The sequence below is a fragment of the Pseudopipra pipra genome, chromosome 8, assembly GCF_036250125.1.
Source record: "Pseudopipra pipra isolate bDixPip1 chromosome 8, bDixPip1.hap1, whole genome shotgun sequence".
Classification (NCBI taxonomy): domain Eukaryota; kingdom Metazoa; phylum Chordata; class Aves; order Passeriformes; family Pipridae; genus Pseudopipra; species Pseudopipra pipra.
Genome location: NC_087556.1, coordinates 16,692,342 through 16,714,101, shown reverse-complemented (window position 1 = coordinate 16,714,101; position 21,760 = coordinate 16,692,342). Strand labels below are relative to the sequence as shown.

The following is a 21,760-nucleotide window of genomic DNA, read 5'->3' as shown; positions in this document are numbered from 1 at the left end:
CTCAGGCACCATCAGCCCCTCGTCCAGTGCACAAGGGGCACGTGCTCCCCTGTCTGCATCAATTGCAATGGCACCCTCCAGCAGCTGTGCACAGCAGCAGCACAGGGAACAGGGTATTCCCTTGGGCAGCCACAGCACCGAGGACTGTCCCAAATGTCTGCAGACACGAACAACTATGGCCATGGGGTCCACTCTGAATTGGATGAGGGATGTGCAATGGCAAGAACCACCCCCACCAGCCTGCACCCAGCCCCAAGGGGGAGCCAGAACAGGGACTATGGCCACTCAAACCTTCCCCTCTTTGCTCTAAGATTCCCTGGTTTCCAGCAAGCATCAAGTGAACATTTTTTCACAGAGCTGTTTCTGACTTTGGGGAACAAAGGGACACCTGGGTAATGCAGTAACAGGAAACACTGACATGTCTGGTCCCATCATCATGAAGCAGTGCTGCACACAGAGGCAGCTCTTGGCTGCATTGCACAAGGGACAAGCCACCAGTGCGACCACAGTCTGAGGCCTGGCTGTGCCCACCTGGCCCTTGCTGGGTGCCAGCAGGCAGCTGCTCACAGCCAGGCCAGTCTGACTCAACTTTGTAAATCCCTCCCATTATTCTCCGGGATAAACACAGCCAGGCACTGGGCACCTCTTTTGCTGCCCAGGGAACCCCAATCCCGTGCACAAGGGAAACAGCAGAAAGCGGACACTTCTGCTTTGTGGATTCACCCCGTTTATTGAAGGCAAACAGAAGGCAAATAACGGGGACATAGAAGAGTTGTAATCTGACTTTGGCCTCTGATTTTCCTGTGTGATTGACAGCATAAAGGAGGGGGGGAAATCTGTGTATTAAAAAAAACCCCAAACAGTGAAAGAGGGGATGAAAAAATGTTGGACAATTAGTGACATCTTGTGAACAGATGGAGGATTAATAATGACAAGGAAATTCAAAGCCATGCCTAGCATTCCTTATTGCAAATAAGATTCTGCAGGGGGCAGGGATAATGCTTTCCAAGGAAAAGCAGCAGAGGATAAACCATCCACATTGGCTTTGTGAGCAGCACGATTTACTTTGGGAAGACAGTGACCACCTCGTAGCCCTCTGGGGGAACCACCCGCTCCCGCGCGTGCTTCTCACAGTAGATTTGGTCTTCCACGAAGAAGTGTCCTTTCTGCTTGAGATTGGTGCCACAGTCACTGCACACGTAGCACTCAGGGTGACGCTGCTTGTCCCGGATCTTCACAAACATCCCTCTGGGGAAGGAACCAGCACCCCTCAATGCCAGGTGCCCACCACCATCTCCCTCTTCCTCAGCCACCTCCCATCCAGCCCAGACCCACATCAGCCCTGAAGGTGGACCATTTTCTCCTGTTCCTGACAAGTCAAAGTATAGGTTCTACCTCTGGTCAGGCAGATGTTAACAGCACTTTTAGAAGCCCAACATGTGCTGGCATGGCAGCCCTCATCTAGAAGGTGTTTCCCAGCACTGGCCTGCCTAAGTTTCACCAGGACAGTCCTATCACCTGTGGTGGCAAGAATTACTGTGATGGCATCTTTAGCTGATGGCTAAAGTATTCGAATGCCAGGATCAAACGGCAGACCATTTGGGGGAGCAAAATCCAGGTCCAGAATGACCAGATGGCAAAATTCAGAAATGACTGCCTGCCAACAGCTGAAGGCTGCTCAGCCAGCCACTGCCTTTTTGCTAGTGACTGGTACATGTGGGAGAAGCACAGATCCAGATTCTGATCTCTAGCACTGCTGCTCAGGAGCTGCAGTGAACAGATCCAGCCAAATGTGGGCCAGCCCTTACTGGAAAACTTCATAGCTTAACCCAGCAAATGATGAGGAAAACTACACAGCAACTCGTTAACTACCACCAGCCACAACACAACAATTTTCCAGTATTGTTTTGTTCCAGCAGCCATCTATATTTTCCATAATTCATTACTTTTGAGTGCTATTCATAGCTCTGTGCTTTCTCTCCAGATCTACCCAGCTGGTAGAATAATTACAGGGTTTGTCTCTGATTCATATTTTACAGAGTATGGATTGCCTCTGTAATGACTCTGCTGGTCCAGGTGCTCCAGGCATGCCAGGACCAGGCAATCACAGTGCAGTGGGTCTCAGCAACAGTCTGATAGCTTGTGGTGGGCAGCACTGGAGAAATTGGAATTCTTTCATGACAGTGCAGGTGGGCTACCAGTACTTGACTTCTGTAGTCAACTGTTAAGGGGATTGCAGGGAAGAATATGTGGCTGAGAAACTGAACAATAACTCAGAGACATGGGTTGGGTCCCTCATGCTGTCACACACGATACAGCAGCTCTGTATCAAACCCAAACCCCTGCTGTGCTGGAAGCTGGATTTTACCCACAACAAAAAATATGTCTGTGGAGACGCAGTGGAGGTGTGTGCTCCTGCGGGAGAGCAGGGAGCAGAACACAGCTCTACTGGTCCCCATTGCCTCTGACCACCAAGGCAAGTCATCCTACCACGTCTGGGAGCGCCAAAACATGAAATGCATTAAATACACAGGCCCTGAATGGAAAGGTCATTTTCTTTCCAGATGCTGTAAATAGATTTCAGGTAAGAAGCAAAACCATGCAGCAACAACTGCTTCGAAGTTCATCTCAGAGGGACTTGCTTTGGTTTTCATTGATATGGATCTGTAGATGGAAACCCAGCTCCTGCCTCACTGCAGAGGACTGCCACATTAGCATTATTAAAGCTGGTGAGAATAACTGTGCCCTGAGCTGGCTCCTGGGTGCACTGGATGTGGGTAAGTGAAGTGGTTTGGGTGCGGTACCTCAGCCCCTCGCACAGGCATGGGATGCTTGGCTTGCAACCCCAGGGACAGGCTTACTTACACAATGCCAGATCCACACTTCTCACACATGGGCAGCTTCTGGGCATTCCCAATCGATGAGGCCACCTTTGTGGTGGGGGCTTTGACACTCCTAAATCCAGATGGTTTGGTAGGGTCTCCTGGAGGTGGAAAAAAAGTGCTTCAGAGCATGTGAGCTGTGTGGCTGAAGGCTATTCCACCCAAGCCAGTGCTGTGCTGGGGGCATGATGTTCTTTAACCCCAGCTCTGAGGCAGGGATTCATGCATGGAAAGTGGGCAGGGATTTAGGGATGTGTGGGGAGGAGGGAGAGAAGGGACACAACTGAACCCGGCCCTGGAAATTTGAGGGCCTGAGGTTGTGGGCAGTCAGATGAGTCTCTTCTTATCTTAAAAGCCCATCAGACTTCAGCTGATGTGTTTCACATGCACAGATGCACAAAGCAAAGCAAAGCCTCAGCCCCAGCCTTGGCAGCACTCAAATCTGCCTGATGTGTCCTGATCACACACTCAGGATCAAGCTTATTTCCAGATTTGGGCTCAGAAAGAGATGGGTGTCCTGGCAAGATAGGGAGGGCTGCACAGTCCTTTTCCAGTCTGCTGTCTGCTATACAGTGGAGCTGGCTGCCCCAAGACTCCTGCAAGATTTGGTTAACAAACTCCTTGTTCTTGTAGAGCCCTGAGATACTGGGGATAACCTTGCACACCCCTGCTGCTGCGTAACATGCTCCAGGGATCTCCCTAGTGCAACTTCCCTGGACAGGGATGTTCTGCAGGGCCTTAGCAGGAGACATGTGCTGACCTGGATGCCTAAAACAGCAGTGGATCCTAGATGTGGGATACAAGGCAAGCCTTTAAATCTGCAGGGAAAAAGGAGCCTCTTATAAAATGACACCAGTGATGGGACATCTTATCTATATGGCTTTTGCAAGGAGTTTCACACAAGAGAAGGAGTGTTGCTGAAACTTCCATGATATCTCACCAACACACCTTGGACTGGGAGGAACACTGATACCTTCTGACTGGTGTCAAATCAAGAGCACACTTACAATGAGTGTTCCTGGTGCAAGGGGCAGAAAACCCTCCAAAGGCACACCCTAGTGACCAGCAAGGTCAGGGACACGTCACAGCCCAGAGCAGCATCACTGATAGAAAAGCTGAAGGAAAAAGGGGTGAACTGCCTACCACACCTCCCTGTCACCACTGTTCACCCATGGGGCAGGTAATGCTGCACTGGTTTGCCTTTGGAGCAGCCTTCAGCTCAGAGGTTTACACCCAGTGCAGAGATGCTGGTCAGAGGTGCAAGTTCCTTAACCCTCCAAACACAGCAGGAAGCACCTGGCCTCCAACAGAGTTGCTGCGACTCTCACTGGGAAGGATGCAGCAGCAACCACATTTTCAGACTCTTCCCTATCACCTCTGCCCACTCCCTCTGCCTCAACCAGCACTTTGCTCATATCAGCAACACTGACAGCATGTTTTTAAATCTCTCTAAAGGAATCAGCTTAATCAAATACCCACAGGAAACATGACAGGTTCCACCCTGTGAAACACTCTCCACTTAGGAGTACAGGGTCAAGTCTAACCACAGACTAGTCATGGTGCTTCCAAACACCCGTGGCCAGGCTCAGCCCCTGGGGCCAGGCTCTCAGCTGGTGTAAGTCCGTGCAGGATACAGTCATCAATGCCCCAGGGGACTTGTCCCAGCTGCTCACAGCTGCTATTCACAAGCCATTGCCTGGAGGCAGGTTGGGAGAAGCTGCCATCGATGTGCCATTTATCCATTTATCGCAGGACATGCTCTGACTCAGCAGCAGTGTTTGAGGCTGGCCCAGCAGCACTGCAGGCTGGGGCACTGTCTCCTCGGGGACAGACATTCCTTTGGGGCTGCGTAACCTCCCAGCCCAGCTCCCCAAGGGTGATTATCAGCTCACGGTGGAGTAATGCCAAAGCCTATCCTGGCCTGTGATCCGGCAGGCAAACCTTGTGCCAGAGAATCCCAATAATGCTGCAAATCTTCAAAGAAAGATAAAACAGAGAGGCTTTTGCTTCTTATCTTCTTCAGCACTACTAAGCACAGGGCTGGACCTCGGCTTTGTGAGAAGTCCCGGCTACTCCAGTCCCTTCCATGCAGGAGTTGAACCCTGAGGGCAAGCTGCAAACACTCAATATTTAAAAGACGCTTTCGGGTAGGTATTTTAACAGCATATTAAAGACTCAAAGATTCTGGTTTCTTTATTCCTATTGTTTCCTTATGTCCTTCATTTTGCTGTTTCCTTACAGATCCCTCAGACCTACTAGCACTTGGCTGATCTGTTTCTCTTTGTGGCGAATTGGATTAAACTGAACGTACCACTGCCAGGCTAATAACACAACAGAGAGAGTCTCAACTGGCCTAAGGAAAATAAAGGTCATTCTTGGCATTCTTTTCCTATTCATTTGTTTAGTTTATTTTATTTAAGGGGAGAAGAGAGTACAATTTGGCCCCCAACTACGTTAATTAGCTTTTTTATCTTAAACTCTATAGCCCTGAACTGTGCAAGTCCAGATGTCAGATCAAGAATGCCAAGCAGAGAGAATTTTCAGAGGTTAAAAGCTATGAACTGCTCATGACTCAGCTTCCATATTACAGTCAGCTGCAGAAGTGGATCTTTTTTCTTGTGTAGGGGATTTGAGTTCAGAAGCATTAGGATTCACTGAAGAGCACTATCTTGTGTTACCATCCAAAGTCTTGAAATAAGATGTCTTTAATCAGTGAATATTATCTTAAAGGTGGCCAAACTTTAGAATGTATAGAAGAATTCTTGTGACTTTTAAAATTCCTTCTTGATAACTAAATGTTGCAGAGGTTTATTTCTTAAGCAATGATATGGGCCCATAGACACTGAAACTAATCCATGAGAGGAGTCAAATTAGTGACAGTGTTTGTAGATTTCTGTAGAAATAACCTACACATGCTATCTTGAACAATCAACCGCTAAGGAAGGAAAATAAAGTTTTAAATGTTACTCTTAAACACTGTACATGGCCCAAGGAATGGCAGAAGGGAAGAGCACACTCAGTACTTACCTTTCTCTTCTGACTCCAAGATCTCTTGCAACACAAGGAATGAGGCAGACTGTCTGGGTGGCTCATTTGACTCTTGATTCTCCTGAAGCATCTTGTAAACCTCAGATTCTCTGCCTATGGCACTGCTGCCTGGGGGCTGACTATGTTGATCTAAACTGAGGAAGGAACAGAGAATACTCTTGTTAAACAGATAAACACTAAAGCCAATCCCTCTAGCAAAGTTTTCACCATAATATGACTGAAGAATGAATGCACAAAACAAACGCACAACAGGAGGCCATAAATGCAGAGGTGCTGGATGTGCTCACACAAGTCAGTGCAGCCCGGGTGGGGTCACACTGGGCTGTCTGTGTTCGCTACTGTGAACAGGTTCTCGCTGACAGCCCCCAGCCAGTCCCCAGGTGTTCTCCCTGCTTCACAACAACTATATACTCCAGGAACTAAAGCTTTCTGCCCAGGAAATCACTGCTCTGTTAACAGGAAAATAAAGAACTCATGTGCTGGGATGGGAATCCCACATGGTAGCTGTGCCATCCATGCATGTGCCTTGCATGCACAAACTACCTTACACTGCTACTGTACACCAGTGTGAATCTCAAACTAAGTAAAGTTTATTCTATTAAAAAGAAATCCTTACCACTACTCTATGAATTAGTTCTAAATGCCACCTTCACAAAGTAAAAGCTGTAGAATCTAACCAGAAGATTCTCTGATTAGCAATAATTTAACCTGTTTTTCAAGTGAGTGTTATTATTTCCATTTTATAGGTGGAAGCTTTGAGCCACAACCCATTTACAGCATTTAACTAAGGTTAATGAGCAGGTCAAGAGCAGAGGAGATTTCTGCCTGCTAAGGCTAAGCCTTCAGCTGTCCCCGAGGTGCTGCTGTCACCCTTCATGTCAGGAGGGACTTGCACCCTCAGCCTAGAGCCTGAGGTGCTTCAGGGGAGGCTTTTCACAGTGCAGAATGGCACAAAGGGCGGTCATTGTGCCACTGGAAGGGTCTTCATGGAGAAAAAGGAGGCTGGAGGCAGTACCTAGGATGTTCTCCACATCCAGTGGGTACCTGATAAACTACAGGCTTAAACTGCAGGAGGATATTTAGCATATCCCTTAGGAAAAGTTTTCCAATGGGCACTGAAATACCAGAGGAGATTGCCGTGGACAGGTGAGCAACCTCCATACTAAAGGACTTAAAAACAGTCTGGACAAATATCCACTGGGAATTATTTAAATCAATGGTTTAAATTGCTAAATGCTGGACTAGGGGATGGACTGAAGGACAAAGGAAGTTTCTGCCTGCCTTGTGTTCTGTAGCTGCAGTAAAACACATACAATAAAATGAGATATCTGACAAGTCTCCTCTGATGGTTTAATTCTATAATGCAGTCTTCAAAATCTAAACTATCTATTTGGTTTCACCATTCCTGCACTCTGTGATTGCCTGAAAAGTACATAAACATCCTGAAGTTCAGACTAAATTGCAGAGGGAAATCCTTTTCTTGAGGAGGCAGCTGCATACTTTCCATGCCAATGTGCAATTGAGTCATCCAGGAGTTACTCTACATAATAAACTCTTCAAGCATCAGAGGTAAAATCATCAAATGTGTTATAAAATGCTATTTCCATAAAAAGAATTTAATAAAATGTTTCCATATTTAGTAATTTTCAGAGGAGCAGGAAGCACGGACATGCAAGCAACTGAAACTTTGAATCCTGAATCTCAGGAATTCTGAATTACTGAAGCCTCTCGCCCCAAATAAAATAATGATGTGCCTTCTATTAGACAGAGAATGTCCCATGCTCCACATTACATTCAGCTCATGTAAACTCATATACTCCCACCACTCTGTCCACCCATAAAAGCATTACACAAGAAGCCTTTCATTGCAGTTTGCATGCTAAGAATGTTTCAATAACATGCATCCAAAAAGCAAAGGCTAAATCATCTTAAAGAGCACTAGAGTCAAACAAAGCCATCACATTTTAACCATGCACTGTGGTAGTGGAAAATACACAAATCAACTCTCCCAGAGATGCACTCTATACATACACTTACATATATACAAGACTTCCAAAAGGCTATAAAAACCCCCAAATCCTAGAATTTGTACCAGCAGAGTGAAATACCTCCAACTGCCAGGGCAGAAAAAACTTCAGCCAAAAGCACATGTATCTTCTGAAAGGGTAAGGCCACAGACACAGAAATTATACTTGCAGGTTAAGGAGTCTCCCTATGCCAGCTGATTTATGGTACCTCCTGTTACAAAGGTATTTTTTTGCAGCAATCACTAGCAACTGGTGTCCTTTTCTATGCACACAAGTTCCCCGATTCAGAAACTTTGTAGGGGACAACTCCAACAACCTTTACTGTGTTTCAGACTCATACAACCATTACTGGATCTCATTGCTGCTGCCATGGGCAACTTGCAATGCTGACTGACTAACACTGGATCACCGAGCCTTCAAGAAGATGGGAATAAAACCCATAAAAAAGAAAGAAAAGCACAGCTTATTTTTTACTAATGATATTTTACTATTTTATGCCAGCACATTTTGCAAAGTTTACAAGGATCTCAAAGCTGGGCTACAGGAAGGCCCAGTGCTCAGAGCGCTCACTTTTGGAATGAAACAATTGCTGATGTCTGGGGCTCTTTTGTGACCATTATCAGCCGTCCAGGCCAGCACAGCGACTTACAGCAAGTAACTGCACTGAGAACAAGGAAGGAGTAAATCCTCAGCCTCCCATTATCTCTAGGCTGCTGGCATGCAGCAAAGCTTGGCTATGTGGGTCCATGGATGAGGACACCAGTTTTTCTGCTCTGAACTACATGGTGGTCAGCCCAGAAGAGGACTGGGAGCAGCTGAGGAGCCATGAGGTCTGGTTGTGTCCTTTTGTTCTGTCTCATGAAGGCCACAGGACTGAACACCTCCCTAGACCCGTCACACAGTTGAAAACTGCTTGTTCACATAGTGGGATAACTGCTGAAGGTTCACAATTCAGCCTTGACTGGAGACCTCCTGTGAGATAGCTAAACGTGCCTTCTGCTTCACCTGTCTCAATACTGAAGTCCTCCCTGTAAAACCCTGTAGCCTGTCACTCAGAGGCATGAGCAAGGGGGTTCTCAACTTCCACAAAGCAAACATCAAAGAGCACGCAGGCGTGTTGAGCATCCCCAGCACCTACAGGCAAACAGGTAGCCTGTGCTGCAGCAACCTCTGCAGACAAGCAGGCAGGGGTGGGAACATGGACTGAGCCCTCCACATGCCTGCTGCTCCAAACCCATGAATGCTATGAGCCAAAGATGGAGACCACGGGTACCTGTTTCAGCCTGAAATGAAATATGCCCAGCACAAACCCCATGGCCAGCGAAACAAAAGAACAAATTCGTGTGGCAGCACCTGCCAGTCACAAACAACAACAGTCATTTCAAGTGCAGGAGAAACACCAGCTTTCAGGATAAAGCACTCTCCTACTCTCATCAAACCCATCTGCTGCAGGTGGCTCCTCCAGGAAAGCCACCAGCTGCCATCAGGCCCCGCTGTGTGGGTGTGCAGGGGCAATGGACACACCGACAGGCTAAAGCCATGTTTTGGTGTTTCCCAGAGTGTTGGGTACAGGCAAAATGCAAACGAAGCTCCTGTGAAGAGTCATGCACTAATGTCAGAAGGGTGAAATGTAAATGCTGTTTTCCTGTGACCAGCCAATGTCATGAGCCACAGACAGGGACGAGGGACTTGTGGACACCAAAATGCAGATGAGCAGATGTGCTGAGCTGGCTGCAGAGGCAGCGGACAGGTTACCTGGGGAAATCAGGGCTAACAGAAGAGATTTGCCCCTGCAGGGTGTCCATGATGTTGCTCTGCGAATAGAGCTGCAAGGGAGAATTGAACTGCCTGTGCAGCACTTTGAGTCCTGGCACCTCCACTTCCATGGGGCTGTTGGGGCAGACCTGGGCCGCGTGCTTCAGCTGCTCAGGCCCCACTCGGACCTGGCTGGGGACGGAGGAGGTGCTGTGCCTCCGCTGCGGTGACCTGGAGCTCGGTGCCTGCAGAGGGTTATAGACAGAGGCGACGGGAGCCCGCATGGCACCCACTGGCAATGGGCAGCTACGGCCCCACGTGTTCACATGGGCAGTGAAAGTTGTGTTTGTTTGGGGGTACATTTGGAGATTACATTGTGGAATTGAGGGAAAAATGCACAGGAGGAAGAAAGGAAAGAAGAAAGAAATTAATGAAGGATAAAACCAAATACTCCAAGCCATCAAGCAGCTGCAGAATACTGTCTGAAGGACACCCACTGAATATATGACTTTACATTAAAGGCTTCTGGCTAATGCTGTGGCTCTGGTCTCGCACTCCGGGTGTGTCCACACAAAAACTAAAATGCAGGCATTCTACTGATGAGCAAATGCAGGGGTTGTAAAACCATGAACATGTGGCAGCAGGGGTTTCACTATGCACTAGCTCCCTGCACAGACACTCATGGTCCCACTGTCCAGACAAGGAATGCCACCTTCATCGCTGCTCTTCCCAAAGTTAGCCTGGGCATCCTACTGATGGGCAAGCTCACCTCCAGTCCCAAAACAGATGTGCTCAGCAGCAGGGCTTCTCCCTTCCTGCCTGCTTTGTGACACCGAATCCAGCACAGATGTTTGCTTTTTTTTCTGTATGTACCCCAGCCCTGCATTTACATCACACACCCTATAAGGATGAAGCATGGACTAGGTCCCCAGTCATGTCACCATGTGTAGTGGCAGGATCAAGCTGCCGGGTTCAGATAGGCTGTGTATCTGCAGAGTGCAGGATGGGGATGCAGATAAATGTCAGGTAAACCCAGAGCAAGGTCAGCCATGTACCAAATAACTCAGCAAAACAGATGGGCAGAAATTTAATGGTAGCTGGAAGGTTGTGTGTAGGGAGAACCTACTGGGAGGACCAATCCTGTGCTTGTGCAGTGGGGAGACAACAGCAGGTTTTTAGTGGCAGGCTGAGGTCCCTGGCTCCCACTGAAAAGTGGCAGCAATTAATTTGTTTTTGGTGACACTGTAAACAAAAGCATCCAAGGTTTCATCCACAGTTACCCCAGCATTCCTTTGCAACTTGCTGTGTTTCAGCAAGGAAAAGATTAAGGAGATGCCATGTATCCCACATGCAGCAGGGCTGGCAATGGACCTTCCTGTTAGGAGGAGCACAGTGAGCCACAGCACCAGAAGGAACCCACTTCTTTGCTGATCCCTGAAAAAAAAAGGATCAGCCACAAGTTTCCAGCCAAATCTACCTGGCTTACAGGAAAGTGCTCTCACCTGGAGGGGACTCCAGACTAGACCAGAGGTATTATTTGACTGCCAGCTGGTCCCATCAGGTTAATGCAAAGTCAGATTTTCCTTGTCCTGCTCTGCCTCTGCTCAGCCCTTGAGCAAGGTTGCTGAGTCTACAAAGCAAATGAGGAACAATCTGTCACCTTGTCTGCCAGCTGCAGCACTGTAACTCTGCCTAGAAGGGACCATGTTGCAGACAGGGCTGCCAATGCAAGGGGCCAGCTTCAGTCAGGGGCAAGTTTTCAGGTTTGTGTTAAACCACAATCTCAGGTCTTTGTACCCTGCAAAAACAGAGGTTGAAGTTGCTTTTGTCTCCCCATTCACAAGTCAGAAATTTAGTCGAGTATTACCAAAAGCATTGGTATTGCAGCTGTTATTGTAAAAGTGGCCAAAGTCTTCCAAGCAGTTCGATATTGTTATGCAGAGTCTTAGGGCAGTTAAGGAGCCTGACCAACACAGCTAGAAAGATTTCAGACAGCTCCTGGTTTATTACCTCCAATGAAAAAAAAGGGAAACATTAACTTCTAGGATAAAGTAATGTCTTCGGTGAGGCCCAAATGCAAATACAAAAATTAACAGGCCCTTTAAAGGTTGGGACCCTTTGTAATCTCATACATAAAATCACTCACACAGGTATGAATGTTTCAGCTACTTTTAAAAAGTCCCGTGGAAAGCAAAGTTTGCTAACAAAACACAGAAATACCCTAACTGTGCCAGAGCCTGTTTATGAATCCCAGGCTAGCCAGAAACAGGGATGGGTGCGCTTTCTGTTCTAGTTGGTACCTTTCCTGCCCGGCACTGCAGCAAAGCCGGCGCAAAACATTAACTTTACAAAGTGCTCATAACAAGCTGTCAGGCACCTGTTCAGACCAGCAGGTTGGTATGTCATGCTGAATGCACGTGGAAACTGCGTCGGTCTCTGCTAAACAAAGAAACACAACAGCATTAATTTCATTTCTGCATCTCATGAAATGTTCCCCACTCCTCTGAGCCCTGCTCCTGGGAACAATATCCACGCTTGTGCCTCTGCTACTTCCCTTGATCTGGAAGAGAACTTTTCTGAGTTAACAAATTGGTGCCGTCGCAGCAAACTCGTGTCTCCTGGAGCCTTCCCCTGGAGGCCCAGGGAAGGATGGGAGGCAAAGAAGGTACTTACGGCTTGGTAGGCTCTGGGGCCCCAGGTGATGTTTTTGACTCCACCGCACTGTTGAAGGTCTGGATGTTCTCTGAGGAGTAGAGGCCTGCCGGGCTGTTGTACTGAGCAGTGATCACTCTGGGGGCAGAAGCTGTGGCAGCAGTGAAGGGCACTGCACTCCGATTGTGTGCACTTCCTATGTGCCTTATTTCCTGCATGCAAAGGAGCAAAGGCAAAAATCAGAGGTGCTCAGGCATGCAGGTGGATGTGAGAGGGCAGCCTGGAGCAAGCAGCCACTGCACTGGTGGCCTTTGCGTGTGGTGTCAGCCAAGGAACAGGCGACCACAACCACCAAAGCAGGTGAGCATCCTCCACATGTCATGAGGGCCCACCCTGGAGGGCTTCAGGATGACCTTCAGGACATTTCAGAGTTGACATACTGGGAACATAAGAGCTGAGGAACACTGCCAGAGCTATTAGCTCAAGGTGCCACACACCTGGGAACTCCTCCAAGCCTATAAGCCACAGGAGCTACCTTCTCATGCAAGACTATAGATTTTAAGCATTCCTTGCAATTCCTGAGAGGAGGGCTGATTTCTATGGAAAAGTGAAGATGAGAGGCAGAAGGAGGAGCACGGCTCAATGACATCTGAAAATTTGGCTTCCCTTAGATAAGGGCTACCCAAAAGGAAGGGATTTGCCATTACTACAAGTGCTCTGGAGCATCTCTGCTCCTTCAGCTAAGACTGGGGTTCACAGCTCTCTTTGATGAACGACTTTGGAATTTCGGGATATGAAATTGCCAAAATAAAGGTGGGAAGATGACCATTGTTAATACAAAAGACTGTCCACAGGCAGTGACAGCTAACTGTCAGCAACTTCTTCAGCATCAGAAGTATAAGATATCACCCAAATGGTTCTGGGTTTGCTGCAAACTGGAGGCTCCCAGCAGTATTAGTGTATACTTAGAAATATGTATTTAATAAGGGGCAAATCCAAGTTAAATAAGACACAAAGTAAGACTCTTCTTAATCACAGGCAGCGCTAACAAAAATGGGGATATTTCTAATCCCATCATCAGTTCAGCAGGCTGGGAATTGGCAGACTTAGGGTAGAGATAACAACATCCAGGGTTTACTTTTCCCCAGAGAAAATACTTGACCAAAGCAAGTAGAAAGTACAATGGGGCCTTACTAGAGCAGGACTAACAGTCACAGAGGTGGCTGAGATATGGAGGGCTAAAAGATGGCACCAAAACATGCTTTTTGAAATGTTTCAGCCAGCTGTAAAGATCTGGCATGGCTTCAACACAGGGCTAATGTCCAATGGCATAGGATGAAACAGGGCACTTCTTAGCATGCTGGGCCCATGGGTCCCAGCTCTAATTAACACAACCAGTTCCCACTCCCACTCTATACAGGCGCTGACTTTTACAGCAATGACGTGAGCCTTCACTGCACTGTAAACATCTCACAGCATTTGTTTGATAGAGATACAGTTACAGGATAAACAGTCTCCAGAAAAAAGTATGACTAAATCCACCTACAGATTTTTCTTTAAATCACTTTTATGTCCCCAGACTTCCTTAGGCAGTTGGATAGCCTTCCCAGACTGACAGATGGGAGTCATCTCATTTCATGGCGTTCAAATGCTACTTATGGCATCAAGCAGAGCATAGGATCCCTCAGAGAAGAGCAGCATGGATCCAAACACTCATTAGTTACAAGTCATTTGAAATCAGTGGGGTAGCTCAAGTTGTTCAGGTGTGGGGTGACAGGGCTGCTCTCCCATGGCTTTCTGGCCAATGTGTATGGATGTCAGCCATGAAGCTTTCCCACACACTGAAGGAACAAAGAGTGGGGTAATTAGCTAATCTCTCTTTGTTTCAATCTCATTCAAACCACAGAATAGCACTCATGAAAACAGTCTTTTCCCATGGCAAAAAAATGTAGACTTCAGCAAAAGAAAAAAAAGTTACTTCAGCCTGTATATTACACCATAGGGAAAAATGATCTGATATCAGCATTAAATACACATGCTAGCCCACCATTTGGAGGCCACGAATGGGAGAGGGTTACAGATATGCACATAAATAGTCGCTTTAATGAAAGACAGGCAGAAGATTTAGGCTAAGGGGGCTATACTCTTAGGTCAAATAGGCTCAAAGTTGAAAACATGTCACAAAACGTATTGCAGAAACATTTAAGTAATAACCAAGAATTAGAGAAAATAATTTACAGTATTTTTTTTTTTAATTCTGATTTCCTAAGGAAGTAAAGCATCTCCATTACACACCCCACATGCACATGGGCACATTTCCACATCCACCTTTGTCAGCTAAGCCCAAATCATCTTGACAGTGATGAAGGCCTCAAGGATCCTTAAGTTGCTACAAGTGTTCAGAAAATAAGGCAGCTAGACAGAGAAAAGAGACTGACACCACATTAGAACTTTGATTCCAAGAAGAACTGCAACACGCACTCAGGCACAGAATCTACACAGGAGCTTTTGGCCTACTTTTGACCACCAGATAGATGTTACTACACAGCAGAAAACCTAAGACCATAAATGAAGCTTTCAAAAGTATCAGGACACCTGTAGTAGATCTCAGGTGGACAAAGGTCACTGATCATAAGGGAGTTTATAATGGTTAAATAGAGAAATCGGTGCAAAAAGGTGGTGTCTGAAGATTAGATTAGAAAAATCCCATCTGGAGAACAGCGCTGAAGGTGTATAACCCAAGAGTCTGTAGACAAGTATTACAAGAGCAGTAACATTATAAAGGTCATTTGGATAATCCAAATTCTCCAGCGCTTCCCGTCACGCCACGCTGCTCTTTCTGCTTGAGCTGTGGAAGGAATTTCCAAAGAACAAATGCTTTCATGATCCCAAGATCAAAAGATAATGTGTTTTCACTGTCAAATATATTTACCCAGGGATTTTCCAGAACTGCCAATCCAGGCCCTGTGCTGTGCAGCAGTTTTGTTAAAGCCCCAGCTTCTGGAATCATGTGCTTCTGTAAGAGTCTCTGACTTAGTACTGGAAAAAAAGTCAGATATGTGATATTCCCAAAAACCTGTCCACCAGCAGGCAAGTGAAAAATGGTAGTACAAAAATGCTGCTATACTCTGTGTATGTGTGGGGACAGCAATTGGTTTATGCAGTTCAGGTGCCTGTGGTTTGCAGCGTCTCTAAAGCTGTGGCTTTCCCAGGACCAACACAAGGAAAAGAGGGCAAGCAGCACTAAACAGCATCCATGGCTGGGGCACACACTGCAAGAGCAGTAAGCAATCGTCTGTTTGCAAAGGAAGAATAAAAGGACAAGATCTTATCCAGTCAGGACATGACCTGCTCTTTCTTTGACAGTAGTACAGAGGACGGTGACTAACATTAGATCTCTTCAGAGATATCTTCGGTTGGCACCTGCAGGCAGATCTGAATCACTTGCCTCACCTTCCTTGCAAGCTTTCCTTGCTGCCTCAGTCCCCTTACTCAGTCCCCTTATGCCAGCCCTGTCTGCAGCGGGCTGCAGTCAGCAGCAAGCAGGGATACTGACAGTGGCTATTTTGGTCTGAAGCTGATATATGGAAGCTCCAAATCCTCCAGGCAGGATATTCAAGAGCAGTATTTTACCACTATAATCTGATACTGTGATAGTTGAATTGCCTTGTCTGCACAGACACTAGCCCTGCTCCCCTCCTTTCTCTGCAGAGGTATGTCTCCAGAGGAGCTGGCAGAGTAGCTAGACCAAGCTAAAACAGATTAGCAACTGCACAAACTTCTCTGCTAGCTGCTTCTGAACTCCCACTTCAAAATTTAGCCATTCCTTCAACAGCCCTCTCCCTACCTGAAACCACGTCCCCTATAAGAACAAGCTCCAAGTGGCTTTGGAGCCCAACCTCATGTGCTCCAGGCACCAGTGCCAATCTTCCCATCCCACAGAAAAAGCTATTTCTCAATCCCAAGGACAAACAAGGTTTGCAGGACCCCAGCTTTCAGTTAAATACGCTCGTCTTCTGCCAGATGAGTTTTTTGGGTGCCAGCTGTTAGTGTCAGTAGCCCTCTCTGGGGGCAGGTGGGGGCACTGCACCACAGCCATTCCAGCTGGGTGCTAAGGGGCTTCACCACCGTCACTCCAGTCCTCCTGGCAGAGAGCTGCCAGCAAAGGTACCAGTCTGGGGGGACAGAGAAAATATCCCTGTGCCGGGGCAGGAAGCAGATCAGCATTTCCTACTGCACCGGCTGCAGGCTGCGTCATGGGGAACTTTCTGGGAAAACAATGGCCCCTTCCTCCCTCTCAGGCCATGCTTGGCGACACTGATACCCAGCCCACAGCTACATCAGCTGTCACCTCTGTGCCTGGGGCCAGCCACCAGCTCATGGTGTGGGCAGCTGCTTCACCATACACCAGAGATTGACATGGCTACCACCACTCAACCCGTTTGTACCAGGAATTGGGATGTGGGACTCCAGGGAAATTCCCAGCTGTGAGCGAGGCAGACAGACAGACAGCCAGTCCAGGATGAGCCACCTCAATCAGCTAAGCTGGGGCTCATCCCATGAACCAGGGGCACAAAGCCATCTGGAAACCTCCATGGCCTTGCGTGTCCTTGGGCAGGCTGGGGGTAGACTAGGGTGAGGGTGGGCTTTTGGCACCCTTCCACCCTGCAGTGACATGTCCAAGGCCATTCTGGCTGCTTTGACCTCACCACCACCATAAACAGGAAACTGGAAGCTTTTTGTACTCACTAAATAAACTAAACCAAGATGTGAGGGGTCAGACAGCCTCTCCCGTTTAGTGGGGTTTCCTCTCCCCACAGCACAGCCTGAAGGCAGCCAGCAGGGCTGGGGCCTCAGAGGTGCTGGCTACTGCCCTGCTGCCACCACACCTCTGCCCCTTCCCAGACCATCTCTCTGCAGTCCTCAGAGGAAAGACAGGCCAAATACAGAGCATGGGGCTGCTTGAAGCCACCAAAAATTAGTTTCAGGTGCGGAGTAATGATTTGGAGACTGGCCAGCATAGTTATTTCCTAAAGCTCCAGCTCTTGGAATAGGGGGATTCACTCCGACCTCATGTTACAAATTAAAAAAAAATAAATTAGCGCCCAGGCCCTGCAGTTGCAAGGAAAAGTGAAAGCCTCCGCAGCCCCACAGAGCAGCTCCCCACCCCTGGAGCAGCTGAGTGAGCCGACAAACCCCCCTGCCCCACATGGCCCCAGAAACGTGGGATATTTTTGCATCCCAAGTCAGAACCTGAGGCTCGGGGCCGGCGATGCTGGATTGCACACCTCGAGAGCCATGCCAAAAGGAAACAAGATTAAACATCTCTCAATATAAATGTTTACTCAGCTCTAAGAAAACAGGCCCCTGACCAAACCTCAGGGAGCAAGAGCATTCTGGTCCTGCTGGCAGTGAAGGAGAGCAAAGACCAGCAGGCAAACCCCAGCTCCATCCTTGCCCTTGCAAAGCCACCCATGGGCAAATGCTCATGCCCAGCAGGCGTGCTGGGGAGGGAGGCTGCTTGTGCCAAACATGCAGCAATGGCTCAGAAGAGGACACCTTCATGGCAAACTCTACCCCATGCTATGTTTCATCAGCTGTGATCACAAGTATTAAAAAGTGCCTTTACTTTCACCTCTCCCTCTGTTATTGTTTGGGGTTTTTCAGCTATGGAAAGATCTTTTGCAATGCTTTGAAATCTGATTAGAAATTAGGAAGGGTTTGGGGTTTTATTATTGTAGGGGGGTAAAACAACAAGACTGGCTTCCCACATCTTCTGCCTTCACGTCCCTCACACATTCCACACCCATGCAGTAACGCCTTTTAACCAAAACCAGCAGGTCACGATATGCCAGCACAGTTCCCTGTCTGAAACACAGTGTTGTTACTTTATATGCTTATTGCTTCATGCATTGCCCACACACGCACAGCCTTATCAAAAGCCAAGTCAGCCACACACCCAGTTTCTATAGCCCCTGCCTTCTTTGTATCCAAGGAAATAAAATACATAAGACGGAAACAATGACATCACTCTGCAAGGATAAGGATGAGCATGGGACAGGCACTTCTAAGAAGTCTTGGGAAGACAGAAGTGGCTGTCTGACTCTCTCATCCTACAACTACCCTGATTCACCTTCAGAGCTCCTCCAGATACATGTCTGGAAGTTATTTCTTTTTTAAAAAACCAAACAACAAAAAAAATGGGCTTTCCTTGTGTTTGAAAGCCCATACTTTCTGGGGCTAAGAGAAGCTGATCTATCCATCTCAAACCAAGAGTTTTCACAGACATTCTTGAGGGCTGATGTTAATACCTGTGCCTTGCTGCAAACGGAGTATGTGGTCTTCAGGGAGCTGGACAAGTTTATCTGGAAATAGTTCTGGTGTTCACTGCCCTTGCAGATGGACTCTCAGCTCTTTCCTGCCATTAGCTCACTCAGCTAAAACAGAGACCTTCTCCCACAGAGCCCAGCTCTGACAAGACAGTCAGAGGGTATAGAGTTTTATTGTTTATTTTACCAAGGGGCAACACAGCCATGCACACCAGTGCATGAGTCCAGAGCTTAATGCCTGGTCCAGAATCACCAGAGCACATGGCTGACTCTGAAAGGTATGCCGGTCTCTGGTCAGTATCATAAGCAATTAAAATTACCTTAGTCACCAAGTAACTTGTTCTCTCTTGCTGAGATCACTTTTCTCAAGAAACATTATGCAGAGGGGAGAGGCAGACATGTTATTTTAATCTTTCCCACTGTGGTGAGGAAAAGTTCTCGATGGGAAAATGCCTGTGATGCGAGTGATTGCCCTTAGGAGCTGGGTGAGAAGGGCAAGTGAAATAACTCAGTAAATATACTAAGAAACCGTCATTTCCTTCCTCTAAGGTTGCCATGGTCACACCAAAACAAAGCTGCCTCAGCTGCTGAGCCATCACCACCAATGAGCTGCTGCAGCTTTTGATGAAATACAATTTTGTCACTCTTATCTCAGTTTAAATTAATTTAGAAGGATAAGGATAATGGCAATGAAATAATAATAAAGCTCTATAGGCAAAGGTCAGCTTAGACAATGAAGTCAGTCTTTGGATTCAGAACTTTGGGGAATGCATGGGAGGTTGTAGAATGCCTTTTTGTTTTCCAAAGGCAAACAAAAGTATCTTGAACTTACATTCCAAGTAAGGGAAAACACTTCCACAGGGATGACACAGCATGTCACCAAATGTCAGCCTCCTAAAGGATTACAGAAGTAAAGAAATAGTCTGTTTCAAATTGGGTAAAAAGTGTGTAAGCAGTGATCTTAAAAGTGATCTAGCTAGTCATACAGTTCTTGAGACAAACTGAAATTTTTTTTGCAAGATCTAGTAACTGCATTGATAAAATAGGAAGACAAAAAGGAAGTGGACAAGCGTGAGAAATTTTTTTTAAGACACTGAAGGTAGGAAAGGCAACATCAAACATTAATTCTAAGAAAGGTGGTAACATATCTGAATAACTACAGTCCAATTACGACAGCAAAGGTTTAAAAGCTTTTTTTTTTTCCTTCAGCCTGAAGTAAGGCTATTCATATGATTATATGTCTGCATTCAAAAGGCTGTGTGTGAAGCCAGTGACAACCATTGTCAGAGGACCCTGGATCAGGACTTCAACGAACCCCTTGGACTTAGTGTATCCTATTTTCTTTGGTAAGTGAGTTAATAAGTGTTCTGCACAAGACTGATGCCAAGGAAAGCAAATATACTGTTTTCACTGGCCAGCAAGTTAAAAAAACCTGAACAGCTCAGCACTGCCTTTGAAGATTCAGCTCTACTCACAGCTTCAACCAATCCTGTTGGAAAAATGAGATCAGCATCTTTGTGGTAAACTTCATAGCAGTTTGCCATGTTGGTATATATATGCACAGCATCTTCTGCCCTCTGCTACTGCTGATGTGCAGCAGGCCTGGCCAAAACCCCTGCCGATGCTGCAAAGACACAGCCCCACAGCAACTTGGCTGAGACTTGCCACAGTCTCTGACAGGAGTCAGCTGCTCTGCTGATTTCATGCTCCAAGCAGACAGACCTCACTACAAACCTTATCTGCTGCCCTCAGCTACTGAAAAAGGAAATGGGTATATTTAAAAGAGAAAAAGCCAAACAACAACTCACCAAACAAAAAACCTAACACCTTAAAACTTGATGGTGTTCACACTTTTCTTTGGCACAGCAGATTAGGATGTTTGGGCACTATTATGCAGTAAGAGTAAATAGGAGCTTGTGGTTTGGAGACATGACACATGTCCACTCACACTGCTGAACTCCTCTGTTTGAATATGTGGCAGGCAATGCCCTTTAGAGGAAAGCCCAGTGCTCTGAACAACAGCAAGCCCCACTCACATAGGCAACTGCAAATTACTTGATTGGCTTAATTTTAAGGAAAGGAAGAAGAAAAGGCAAGACTTCTGTGGAATTTTGAATGTTCCTTTCACATTAGGAAATAACTTTTCTAGTATCAGCCATCAGGAGGGGTCAAAGCCTAATTTTCAGGCAACAGTTGATTCTTAGTACAACAGTAAGACAAGGGTCACTGATCAGAGAGCTTTGTAACAGGAGTCTCTCCATAGTCAGTTTTGCATCAAATTCTTCTGCTCAAATCAGTTACAGGTTGTTACCAACAAATTCAGTTGTGCCATACTTACAAACTGGCAGTATCAGGATATCTATCCAATGGCCAGAGCTAGAGGACTAGGACTGAGGTTACGATTCAGGAGGGGGAGTGCTCCACCACCAGCATTATTACTAAATCCTGACTAGCCTGATCTTCATGATGCCCTTTAACAGGACTTTCAAAAATCAGGGCAAGACTAGAGTTAAGGTTGGTCTTTCTCACCCATGTTTCTTTCTTCGTTGCAGTAAAATCCCTGAAAGAGTCCAGGGCTGATTCACATACAAATACACCACACAAAAGGCAGTTGACTAAAGGAAAGCCATTGATTAGGGTTAAAACTGCCACAGGAAGTGAGTTTAAGAGGTGGCACCAGTTAATTATAATAGCTTATGTGTAGTACTTGACCAGCAGTGGACATCCATTCAGTGACCCAGGCTGGACTGGGGAGAAAAGTGCGGTGGTGGGGCAGCAAGTGACAGGAGGGCTGCAGCAGCAGGTTTCTTGCTGAAGATAACTAAACTTAGTGAGCTATTTTAATTTCCTTCTTGAGGCATGTGTTGTGCCCTATGTTTAATTTGGGTACATTTCGCTAAATTCTGATAAATGGCTGAGCTGGGAAATTGGTCTCTAGGATTGAGTCTCCTGCTGAATTAAATGACAGCCCTCTGCAGCCTTGAAGCAAAGCCTCAGTGCAGACCCTGCCCCACTACTTTGGCAAGAAATAGCCTCCAAGACTCAAGGCTGAAGCAGAGCATTTCAA

At 46.8% G+C, this 21,760-nt stretch overlaps 1 protein-coding gene across 2 annotated transcripts in view; it reads right to left on the bottom strand.

Moving 5' to 3' along the window:
• Positions 1–710: 710 nt before the first annotated feature.
• PDLIM1 (PDZ and LIM domain 1) overlaps positions 711–21,760 on the bottom strand; it is a 44,228-nt gene continuing 23,178 nt past the window's right edge. For both annotated transcript variants that reach the window (XM_064662671.1, XM_064662672.1), the window contains exons 4-7: positions 12,386–12,576; positions 5,910–6,064; positions 2,866–2,983; positions 711–1,248 (exon numbers count right to left, since the gene is read on the bottom strand). In XM_064662671.1, the coding sequence (XP_064518741.1) occupies positions 1,062–1,248; positions 2,866–2,983; positions 5,910–6,064; positions 12,386–12,576 (651 nt within the window). In that variant the 3' untranslated portion in view covers positions 711–1,061. The remainder of the gene's footprint in view (positions 1,249–2,865; positions 2,984–5,909; positions 6,065–12,385; positions 12,577–21,760) is intronic.